The sequence below is a fragment of the Rhinopithecus roxellana genome, chromosome 20, assembly GCF_007565055.1.
Source record: "Rhinopithecus roxellana isolate Shanxi Qingling chromosome 20, ASM756505v1, whole genome shotgun sequence".
Lineage (NCBI taxonomy): Eukaryota > Metazoa > Chordata > Mammalia > Primates > Cercopithecidae > Rhinopithecus > Rhinopithecus roxellana.
Window position 1 is genome coordinate 32,193,351 of NC_044568.1, and position 12,487 is coordinate 32,205,837.

The following is a 12,487-nucleotide window of genomic DNA, read 5'->3' on the forward strand; positions in this document are numbered from 1 at the left end:
GCAGCCATCCCAGCTGACGTGGGTCCTCATTGTTCTGCCTTGGGCTTTGTGGGCAGGGATGGGAGCTTCTGCTCTCAGAGTCAGACTCCAGCCTGGGCAAGTCTGGGTAGGCAGCACTTTCCTATGGGCCACTCACTTCCCGGTCCAGGCCGCTGGAGATGACACTGATGGTGCCTGTGCTCCGGTGAATGGTAAACATCAGGTCGTGTGGGTCCTTTGGTTCTTGGCTATGGATGGAGTACGCAACCACCCCATTGTAGGTGTAGATGGCATCATCCTCATCTGTGGCTGTCACCTGCATCACAGAAGTACCTGGAGAGAAGGGATGAGTATCTTGTCCTCCCAGTTCCAACTCCAGCCCTGTCTACTTCTGGAACTCTTTTTTTTTTTTTTTTTTTTTTGAGATGGAGTCTCACTCTGTCTCCCAGGCTGAAGTGCAGTGGCTGGATCTCAGCTCACTGCAAGCTCCGCCTCCCAGGCTTACGCCATTCTTCTGCCTCAGCCTCCTGAGTAGCTGGGACTACAGGCGCCCGCCACCTCGCCCGGCTAGTTTTTTGTATTTTTTTAGTAGAGACGGGGTTTCACCGTGTTAGCCAGGATGGTCTCGATCTCTTGACCTCGTGATCCGCCCGTCTCGGCCTCCCAAAGTGCTGGGATTACAGGCTTGAGCCACCGTGCCTGGCCTCTTTTTTTTTTTTTTTTTTTTTGAGATGAAGTCTCACTCTGTCACCCAGGCTGGAGTGTAATGGCACAATCTCAGCTCACTGCAACCTCTGCCTCCCGGGTTCAAGTGATTCTCCTGCCTCAGCCTCCTGAGTAGCTGGGATTACAGGTGCCCGCTACCACGCCCGGCTGAATTTTTTTGTGTTTTTAGTAGTGATAGGATTTCACCATGTTGGCCCAGCTGGTCTTAAACTCCTGATCTCAAGTGATGTGCCCACCTCAGCCTCCCGAAGCTCTAGGGTTCCAGGTGTGAGCAACCACGCCTGGCCTCCATCAGCCATGTTCTAACACCTCCAGTTTTTGCTGCATTCCCTGTAGCTGCCATGCACTCAAGAGCCTCACATTAGGCGCTTTGTATGATGTAACAGTCTGCACATGGTATTTCTAATCTTCAACACTCTTCAAGGTTGATATTACTCCCATTTTTAGATGTGAGAGTTGAGGCTTGGAAGTCAAGAATATGCCCAGGATCACAGCCAGTAAAGAGGCAAAGCCAAGATTCAAATCTAGGTCTTTGAAGCTCCAAAGCTAGTGGTTCCCAAGCTTGGTTGATCATCTGAAGCTTCAGGGAAAATTTCAAATCTACAGATTCCAGAGCTCTGCTCCAGGATCATTCTTTTTTTTTTTTTTTTTTTTTTTTTTTTTTTTTTTTTTTTTTTGAGACGGAGTCTTGCTCTGTCGCCCAGGCTGGAGTGCAGTGGCCGGATGTCAGCTCACTGCAAGCTCCGCCTTCCGGGTTTACGCCATTCTCCTGCCTCAGCCTCCCGAGTTGCTGGGACTACAGGCGCCCGCCACCTCGCCCGGCTAGTTTTTTGTATTTTTTAGTAGAGACGGGGTTTCACCGTGTTAGCCAGGATGGTCTCGATCTCCTGACCTCGTGATCCGCCCGTCTCGGCCTCCCAAAGTGCTGGGATTACAAGCGTGAGCCACCGCGCCCGGCCTCCAGGATCATTCTTATTCAGGAACCTTGGGATGGAAGCGGGTGAATCTGGATTTTTAAGAAGATCCCAAGTAATTTGATACATAGCCAAGGAAATCAGGTATGGCGGGATCTTCTAGCATTTAAGGGTATGGGCCCAGCAGCCCTGTAGCAGTCCCCTTCCCAGTCCTCTTACCTGGTAGGACTCCCTCTAAGACACTCCCTCGGAAGGTGTCCTGGGTAAACTTGGGCTTGTGGTCATTCTGGTCGGTCACGATGATGGAGATGTTCATGGGATCCTCCACTGAGGCACCATTCTCTGACACAGCGTGGCCAAAGAGCTGTGGGGTACACAGCTCTGGGGTCAGCCTGGTGCCACCCACCTCCCCAGGCCTAGGACCCCACTTCTGAGGGGACATTTACAGTAGACACTAAAGGCTACTTGCCTCATACTTGGCAATCTCCTCCCGGTCCAGTGGCTTGTTCAACAACAACCAGCCTGTCTCCTTCTCTACAGCAAAGACACCCTCAGGGGGGCTGTCTGCCCCCGGCCCCGTGATGCTGTAGAAAATCTTCGTGTCTCTATCTTTATTAGACTTGAGCTGGAGGGAAAAGAAAATGGCAGCTGACAAAGTAACAAATATCCCACGACTGTGACAAAGAGTCCTCTGTAAAGAGGGGCCCTGCCATAGGAGAATATGCTCACATAGGAGAGGTTTTCCTCTCTTGGCCCACACATTCAGTAGCAAGAAATCTCATGCACGCCTTTGAATGGGGGTCCCTGGGGCCACCAACGATTCCCAGGAGAAGGCACAGTCGTACCTGATTCAGCCTCTGCGGGAAGGGACCTTTGCCATTTTCAGGGACAGATATTGGAGCAACCACCCAATCTCTCTTGTGTCTTCGTAAGATACGTTTGGATGGGAAGATCTTCAATGGATTCCTTTCTTTCAGTGACTTTCTGTCCTGCAAGGAGAGAAACCCCTTAACCCAGAGGTGCAAATAGCTGGGACATACTCAACATCCTCTCATCTATAAGAGTTAAGGGCAGCTGGGCATGGTAGCTCACGCCTATAATCCCAGCACTTTGGGAGGGTCACTTGAGCCCAGGAGTTTGAGAGCAGCCTGGGCAAGATAGTGAGACCCTAAGTTTAATTAAAAAAAAAAAAAAAAGAGGTAAGGGTGAGGAGACCTAGAGGAGCCTACTGCAAGGGGAACTTGGTGTTTACTTATACAGGAGGACCAGTGAAATATACCACAGCACATCCGTCTAGTGGAATACTATGCAGCTCTCAAAATAAGAATGAGTATGCTCTCTAAAAAAAAAGAGCTTTTTTCTTTCTTTTCCCTTTTTGGAGATGGAGTCTTGTTCTGTTGCCCAGGCTGGAGTGCAGTAGCAAGATCTCGGCTCACTGCAACCTCTGCCTCTCAGGTTCAAGTGATTCTCCTGCCTCAGCCTCCTGAGTAGCTGGGATTACATCTGCCACCACGCCCAGCTAATTTACGTATTTTTAGTAGAGACGGAAAACCGTTTTCACCATATTGGTCAGGCTGGTCTCGAACTCCTAACCTCAAGTGATCCACCCGCCTCAGCCTCCCAAAGTGCTGGGATTACAGGCATGAGCCACCGCACTCGGCCTGATCTTTGATTTATGCTGTCAAATGAAAAGATTAAGGTATAGGGCAGCTTAATATAGTTTAGCATTTTATTTAACAAACACGTTGTGCTTAATATGTGCCAGGCACTGTTCCACCTTTTGTATAAAAGGGTAGGAAATAAGACCATGTAGTCACATTTTCTTATACATGGATGAAGTCAGGGAGAATATGGAAAAAACTAATAGTGGTTGTCTGTGGAAAGAGGGTAAACATTGTGCTGTGCTAATACACCGTTAAGTAGAAAAAGGTCCAGACATGTGAACAGCATCCTAGCTTTTGCATAAGAAGGAAAAGAATGTTTTTATATATGTATATATACAAAATAGATAACATGTAAAAACACGTGTAATATAAATAAATATGTAACACATAAATATAGACTATATATAAACTCTGGAAGAAAAGAAACTGGAAACAGTGGTTAACTGCGTCTTCTCTTGGAGGGGTGAAGAGGGCTTTAGGCAAATGGAGGCAAACGAGGGGAGATATTTATTGTATAGCTTATTAGTATTTTTTATTTTTGAACCATGTGGCTATATTAGCTATTCAAAATTAAAATGAAGTATGGCCAAGCACTCCAGGTGCATCTTCCTGGAGGCTCATGGGATTGGCAGGCCTGTGTTTAGAACTGCCTTCAGTTGGGGTTAACATGGATAAGGGAAGGAAGTAAAGGGAGGTGGGAGAGGGAATCCAAGGGACCCAGTACATGGGGTGATTACTCATGAGGCAGCTCTTGGCTCCACTGGGCTGACCTCAGGCACCACTGTTGGGTAGCTGCAAGCACTACCACCCTTAGATCAGTGCTCACACCCAAGCTGTGGGCAGCTGAGGACTAACACTTGCTCCTCTGAAGGGTTGACTTGGCTCACAACAGCCGTAGCAACCAAGGGCTCCTGGCCAGAAATCTGGGCAAGCACAGAGAACATCTTTCTTTTGTCCTGCAGGTGGACATGGTGTTTTACCTGGACTGTCTCGCCATTCTGCACAGTGAAGTCGTCATTAACAGTGCTAAACAGAGCTGGCTCTTGCCCAGGGCAGCCCGTGAATACTGTGGGGAAGGGGAAAAGAGAGCATTAGGAAGGCAGTATTTTGGAAGTTGCCCCAGGAAACCCCTGACTGGATCAAGGACTGCTAAGTGGCTGCAGAAGGGGGACTTAGCTTACCGCCTCTGACCAGGAGTGTGACTAATACAAGTTTCAGATGAGACTTCCAAGTTTGGTTTCCAGAGGGAAGATTGCCTCAAGGGAAGATCTCCTCGTGGTCAGTTTGTGGGTCAAACTCTTCTTTGTTCTTGGTCCCAGAGGACCAAGATCATAGACATTCAGGGACATTAGCCCCAGGTGGTCTCATATGACATGGGGTTGACTAAGGTCATAGCTAGAGGCAGAAGATTTTCTGAAGACTGTGAGTCTATTTACACACAATATATATGCCCACACGGATCACTTGGACAACCTTGGGTTGTTCCAGTTCATTTTGCTCCTTCTGAATCCCTAATGCTTAGCTACTCTTTTTTTCTTTTTTTTTTTGAGACGGAGTCTCGCTCTGCCGCCCAGGCTGGAGTGCACTGGCCAGATTTCAGCTCACTGCAAGCTCCGCCTCCCGGGTTCACGCCATTCTCCTGCCTCAGCCTCCCGAGTAGCTGGGACTACAGGCGCCGCCACCTCGCCCGGCTAGTTTTTTGTATTTTTTAGTAGAGACGGGGTTTCACCGTGTTAGCCAGGATGGTCTCGATCTCCTGACCTTGTGATCCGCCCGCCTCGGCCTACTAAAGTGCTGGGATTACAGGCTTGAGCCACCACGCCCGGCCTCTTAGCTACTCTTTAAACAAGCACTCCAAGTTAGTAACCACCATTCACCAGCTGGAGGTGAATTTCATCCTTGCAACTATGATACCAAGTTGGTATTATCCCCTCCCCCTACCTTTTTTTTTTTTTTGAGACAGAGTCTTGCTGTGTTCACCCAGGCTGGAGTGCAATGGCACGACCCCAGCTCGCTGCAACCTCCCCCTCCCAGGTTCAAGCGATTCTCCTGCCTCAGCCTCCTGAGTAGCTGGGGTTACAGGTGTGCACCACCACGCCCACCTAATTTTTGTATTTTTAGTAGAGAGTGGGTTTCACCATGTTGGCCAGGCTGGTCTTGAACTCCTAACCTTGTGATCCACCCGCCTCAGTCTCCCAAAGTGCCGGGATAACAGGCGTGAGCCACCGCGCCCAGCCCCCTTTACAAAGATTAGAAAACTGAGGTTCAGAAGCCAGGTCTACCTGAGTCCAAGACACACACTAGAGAATATTCACAACCAATGTTGTTACCTACTCTTCCTTATGGCCAATGCAAGAAATCAGGGAATCTGCCAGGGGCTACACCCTGGGTCCTGCCAGCACCATGCTCTGCCCAGAGCTCCCATTTTTGCTAGGCTGCAACACAACAAAGACCACAAGGACAGTCCCACGACTGTCCATAGATATGTCAGGCGAGGGCACCAACTGTCCTTTCAGAAAGGTTGTCTTTTAGTTTCAGATTATTATTTTGGTTTTAAAATATCTTTCCTTGGCCGGGCGCGGTGGCTCAAGCCTGTAATCCCAGCACTTTGGGAGGCCGAGACGGACGGATCACGAGGTCAGGAGATCGAGACCATCCTGGCTAACACGGTGAAACCCCGTCTCTACTAAAAAATACAAAAAATTAGCCGGGCTAGGTGGCGGGGGCCTGTAGTCCCAGCTACTCCCGAGGCTGAGGCAGGAGAATGGTGTAAACCCGGGAGGCGGAGCTTGCAGTGAGCTGAGATCCGGCCACTGCACTCCAGCCTGGGTCGCAGAGCGAGACTCCGTCTCAAAAAAAAAAAAAAAAAAAAAAAAAAAAAAAAAAATATATATCTTTCCTTAAAATAAGAAAGGATAACAGATGAGGGGGGTTTTTTGGTCAATTTTTTTTTTTTTTTTTTTTTATTTTTTGGAAACAGAGTCTCACTCTGTCACCTAGGCTGGAGTGCAGTGGCACGATCTTGGCTCACTGCAACCTCCACCTCCTAGGTTCAAGTGATTCTTCTGTCTCAGCCTCCCAAGTAGCTGGGACTATAGGTGTGTGCCACCACACCTGGCTAATTTTTGTATTTTTAGTAGAGATGGGGTTTCACCATGTTGACCAGGCTGGTCTCGAACTCCTGACCTCGTGATCTGCCTGCCTAGGCCTCCCAGAGTGCTGGGATTACAGGTGTGAGCCACCACACCCAGTCTAGATGAGGCTTTTAAAATAATAAAAGTAATATGGACATGACAAAGTATTCACATAATATATAAGAGTACAATATAAAAAAGCAGAATTCTGGGCGGGCGCGGTGGCTCAAGCCTGTAATCCCAGCACTTTGGGAGGCCTAGACGGGCGGATCACGAGGTCAGGAGATTGAGACCATCCTGGCTAACATGGTGAAACCCCGTCTCTACTAAAAAATACAAAAAACTAGCTGGGCGAGGTGGCGGGCGCCTGTAGTCCCAGCTACTTGGGAGGCTAAGGCAGGAGAATGGCGTAAACCCAGGAGGCGGAGCTTGCAGTGAGCTGAGATCCGGCCACTGCACTCCAGCCCGGGCGACAGAGCGAGACTCCGTCTCAAAAAAAAAAAAAAAGGCCGGGCGCGGTGGCTCAAGCCTGTAATCCCAGCACTTTGGGAGGCCGAGACGGGCGGATCACAAGGTCAGGAGATCGAGACCATCCTGGCTAACACGGTGAAACCCCGTCTCTACTAAAAAATACAAAAAACTAGCCGGGCGAGGTGGCGGGCGCCTGTAGTCCCAACTACTCGGGAGGCTGAGGCAGGAGAATGGCGTAAACCCAGGAGGCGGAGCTTGCAGTGAGCTGAGATCCGGCCACTGCACTCCAGCCCGGGCGACAGAGCGAGACTCCGTCTCAAAAAAAAAAAAAAAAGGCCGGGCGCGGTGGCTCAAGCCTGTAATCCCAGCACTTTGGGAGGCCGAGACGGGCGGATCACAAGGTCAGGAGATCGAGACCATCCTGGCTAACACGGTGAAACCCCGTCTCTACTAAAAAATACAAAAAACTAGCCGGGCGAGGTGGCGGGCGCCTGTAGTCCCAACTACTCGGGAGGCTGAGGCAGGAGAATGGCGTGAACCCGGGAGGCGGAGCTTGCAGTGAGCTGAGATCTGGCCACTTCACTCCAGCTTGGGCGACAGAGCGAGACTCCGTCTCAAAAAAAAAAAAAAAAAAAAAAAAAAAAAAAAAAAAAAAAAAAAGCAGAATTCTTTTTTTTTTGAGACAGGGTCTCACTCTGTCACCTAGGCTGGAGTGCAGTGGTGCAATCATAGCTCACTGCAGCCTCAACCTCCCAGGCTAAAGGGATTCTCCTGCCTCAGGAGAGTACAATTTTTTGTACGGATGGGGCCTCACTTTGTTGCCCAGGCTGGTCTCGAACTTCTGGGCTCCAGCACTTCTCCTGCCTTGGCTTCCCAAAGCACTGAGATTACAAATACGAGCCACCTCACCTGGCCAAAAAAGAATTTTTTTTTTTTTTTTTTTTGAGACGGAGTCTCACTCTGTCGCCCAGGCTGCAGTGCAGTGGCCGGATCTCAGCTCACTGCAAGCTCTGCCTCCTGGGTTCACGCCATTCTCCTGCCTCAACCTCCTGAGTAGCTGGGACTACAGGCGCCCGCCACCTCGCCCGGCTAGTTTTTTGTATTTTTTTAGTAGAGACGGGGTTTCACCGTGTTAGCCAGGATGGTCTCGATCTCCTGACCTCGTGATCCGCCCGTCTCGGCCTCCCAAAGTGCTGGGATCACAGGCGTGAGCCACCACGCCTGGCCGCCAAAAAAGAATTCTAAAGGATTAATATCCAGAATATATAAAGAATTCATCAAGCTCAACAACAACAAAACCCAATTTTAAAAAATAGGCAAAGGACTTGAAAAGACCTTTCTCCAAAGAAGATACACAATGGCCAATAATAAGCACATGAAAAGATGCTCAATATCATTAGTTAATAGGGAAATGCAAATCAAAATCACAATGAGATACCACTTCACATGCACTAGGATGGCTATAAAAGAAAAAAAGGAAACAACAAGTGTTGGCAAGGATAGAGGGAAATTAGAATCGTCGTACACTGCTGGTGGGAATGTGAAATGATGCAGCCGCTGTGGAAAAGAGTTTGACGGTTCCTCAACGCGTTAAATGTAGAATTATCGCGTGACCTAACAATTCAATGCCTAGGTATATACCTGAAAGAACCAAAAGGATTCAAACAGATACTTATACACTCATTTTTTTTTTTTTTTTAGACGGAGTCTCGCTCTGTCACCCAGGCTGGAGTGCTGTGGCCGGATCTCAGCTCACTGCAAGCTCCGCCTCCCGGGTTCACGCCATTCTCCTGTCTCAGCCTCCCGGGTAGCTGGGACTACAGGCGCCGCCACGTCGCCCGGCTAGTTTTTTGTAGTTTTTAGTAGAGACGGGGTTTCACCGTGTTAGTCAGGATGGTCTCGATCTCCTGACCTCGTGATCCGCCCGTCTCGGCCTCCCAAAGTGCTGGGATTACAGGCTTGAGCCACCGCGCCCGGCCTTTTTTTTTTTTTGAGGCAGAGTCTCGCTCTGTCGCCCGGGCCAGAGTGCAGTGGCCGGATCTCAGCTCACTGCAAGCTCCGCCTCCCGGATTTACGCCATTCTCCTGCCTCAGCCTTCCGAGTAGCTGGGACTACAGGCGCCCGCCACCTCGCCCGGCTAGTTTTTGTATTTTTTAGTAAAGACGAGGTTTCACCGTGTTAGCCAGGATGGTCTCGATCTCCTGACCTCATGATCCGCCCGTCTCGGCCTCCCAAAGTGCTGGGATTACAGGCTTGAGCCACCGCGCCCGGCCTATACACTCATTTTTATAGCAGCGTCATTCATAATAGCCAAAAGGTAGAAACAACCCAGTGTCCATCAAGAAATGAATTTTTTTCTTTTTTTTTTTTTTTTTTTTTGAGATGGAGTCTCACTCTCTTGCCAGGCTATGGTACAGTGGCTCACTGCAACCTCCACCTCCCAGGTTCAAGCGATTCTCGTGCCTCAGCCTCCCGAGTAGCTGGGACTACAGGTGTGCACCACCATGCCCAGCTAATTTTAGTATTTTCAGTAGAGATGACTTTTCACCATGTTGGCCAGGCTGGTCTTGAACTCCTGGCCTCAAGCGATCAGCCCACCTGGGCTCCCAAAGTGCTGGGATTACAGGAGTGAGCCACTGCACCCAGCCTCTACATGAACTTTTTAAAAAACTAGCTGGGTTGGCCAGGCGCAGTGGCTCATGCCTGTAATCTCAGCACTTGGGGAGGCCGAGGCAGGCGGATCACGAGGTCAGGAGATCGAGACCATCCTGGCTAACACAGTGAAACCCTGTCTCTACCAAAAATGCAAAAAATTAGCTGGGCGTGGCGGTGGACGCCTGTAGTCCCAGCTACTTGGGAGGCTGAGGCAGAAGAATGGCGTGAACCTGGTAGGCGGAGCTTGAAGTGAGCCGAGATCACGCCACTGCACTCCAGTCTGGGCGACTGAGCGAGACTCCATCTCAAAAATAAATAAATAAATAAATAAATAAATAAATAAATAAATAAATAAAAATTAGCTGGGCATGGTGGTATGCACCTGTTCCAGCAACTTGGGAGGCTGAGGTGGGAGGATCATTTGAGCCCATGAGTTTGAATCTGCAGTGAGCCATGACTGCACCACTGTACTCCAGCAAGACACTTTTCTCTAAGAAAAAAAAGAAAGAAATTGACCAGGGGCCAGAGAGAGAGAGAGAGAGGAGGGGAGCTATTGCCTAACGCCTAATGAGTACAGAGTTTCTGTTGGGGATGGAGAAAAAGTTCTGGAGATAGATAATGGCGATGTTGCACAACACTGTGGATATACTTAGTGCTACTGAATTCTTTACTTAAAAATGGTTGAAATGGTAAATTTTATGTTATGCCTATTTTAGCACACACACAAACAAAAGTCTGATATGGGAGGACAATCACTTTGGAAAACAATTTGGCGGTATATATCAATATACGAATTCCCTAAGACCCAGCAAGTCCACTGTGATGTATAGACCCAACAAAAATACATTTGCCAAAACTTATGTATTGTAATGTTCATAACAGCACTATTCATAATAGCTAAGCTGGAATCAGCCTAAACGATGAGGGAGAATGGGTAGAAACACTGGGGTATATTCACATAATGAAGTGAATGAAGCACAAGGACAGGCAACAAACAACATGGGAAATTTAACAAACGTAAGGTTAAGTAGTAGAAGCCAAATGAGAGGATATATGTATAATTCCACTGACAGGAAGTTCAAAACCAGGCAAAACTCATCCAGGCAAAGGAAGTTAAGACACTGGTCATCTTTTAGGCAGTGGACTCAGTGAATGGGAGAGGACAGAGGGGCTCAGGGACCCTAAAGAGCTGCCTCAGAGCCCAAGAGCTTACCACATGCAGCAGAATCCTCTGTGGGAAGGCTGGAATGTGATGATGAGAAAGGGAAGATTGCTCAGGAACCAGCCCTGCCTCCTTGACGACATCCCCGCTGAGAAGTGCTGGGCTGTGACGTGCTTGGCCAGTGGGAAGAAGGGGAAAGGGGATCCGGGCCTGATTCAGTTCCAGAGGGTCCCAGGGGCCACACGATCCCCAGGGTGGCCCTGCCCTTTATTGTCAGAACACAGCTTTGTAGACTCATCTTCTGGGGAACTCTGCTTTGCCTTAGTGCTAGAAGGACCAGGAAGGATAATGTGGCAAAGGTTAAATCATCTTCAGTATAGGGCAGAAGGTAAATAATCTATGGGGCACTTACTCCATGGGTTATTTATCCAGCTATGCAATGTAAGTTTATATAGGGAAGTTCTTATAAGACAAAACAAGCAGAATCCAGAACTACTATGTAATACATGTAACTATGCACAGAAAAATGACTGAAAGGAAACGAATTTTCCCAGTGATTAGGGTCATCAGAAACTTATTTTCAAGTTCACTGCAATAACTATTCAGCCATGACTACCTACTGGCAACTTATTTTCTCGATTTTTGGGCAGGTCCAAGTTTTCCCTTAACACGAGTTGTGTCCCTCCAAAATTCTTATGTTGAAGTCCTAACCATCGGTACCTAAAATGGCGACTGAATGTGAAGACAGGGACCTTAAAGAGGTAATTAAGGTAAAATGAAATCGGCCAGGCACAGTATCTCACGCCTGTAATCCCAGCACTTTCGGCGGGCGAGACGGGCGGATCACCTGAGGTCAGGAGTTTGAGACCAGCCTGGCCAACATAGTAAAATCCCGTCTCTACTAAAAATACAGAAATTAGCCGGGCGTGGTGGCCTGCGCCTGTTGTCCTGGCTACCTGGGAGGCTGAGGCAGGACAATCTTGAACCCAGGAGGCAGAGGCTGCAGTGAGCCGAGATCGTACCACCTCACTCCAGCCTGGACAACAGAGCACGATCCATCTCAAAAAAAAAAAAAGGTAAAATGAACTAATTAGGGTAGGCCCTAATCCAGCATGATTGGTGTCTTTAGAAGACGAAGAAGTTTGGTTTGGACACAGGTAGTTAGAGACAGAAGACCACATGAAGCCACAGGGAGAAGATGTCCATCTACAAGCCAGAACTATAAGAAAATAGATTTCTGTTATTTAAGCCACCCCAGTACCTGGTACTTTGTTATGGCAAACCTAGCAAGTGGGCATCAAATCTCAGTTGGGCATGGTGGCATGCACCTGCAGTACCAGCTACTTGGGAGGCTGAAGTGGGCAGACTGCTTGAGCCCAGGAGTTTGAGTCCAGCCTGGCCAATATAGCTAGACCCTGTCTTTTTTTTTTTTTTTTTTTTTTTTTGAGACGGAGTCTTGCTCTATCGCCTAGGCTGGAGTGCAGTGGCCAGATCTCAGCTCACTGCAAGCTCCGCCTCCTGGGTTTACGCCATTCTCCTGCCTCAGCCTCCCGAGTAGCTGGGACCACAGGTGCCCGCCACCTCGCCCGGCTAGTTTTTTTGTATTTTTTAGTAGAGACGGGGTTTCACGGTGTTAGCCAGGATGGTCTCGATCTCCTGACCTCGTGATCCACCCGTCTCGGCCTCCCAAAGTGCTGGGATTACAGGCTTGAGCCACCGCACCCGGCCGACCCTGTCTCTTTTTAAAAAAAAAAAAAAAAAAAAAAAAAAGTACATCAATCT

General features: G+C 48.7%; 1 protein-coding gene across 1 annotated transcript in view; it reads right to left on the reverse strand.

Annotated features, from left to right (window-relative positions):
• Nucleotides 1-12,487, reverse strand: part of LOC115895183 (cadherin-3-like) — a 35,577-nt gene that overhangs the window by 20,360 nt on the left and 2,730 nt on the right. Inside the window, exons 2-6 of the mRNA XM_030924442.1 lie at nt 4,264-4,349; nt 2,465-2,608; nt 2,089-2,244; nt 1,839-1,983; nt 137-312 (exon numbers count right to left, since the gene is read on the reverse strand). Of these exons, the coding sequence (XP_030780302.1) occupies nt 137-312; nt 1,839-1,983; nt 2,089-2,244; nt 2,465-2,608; nt 4,264-4,349 (707 nt within the window). The remainder of the gene's footprint in view (nt 1-136; nt 313-1,838; nt 1,984-2,088; nt 2,245-2,464; nt 2,609-4,263; nt 4,350-12,487) is intronic.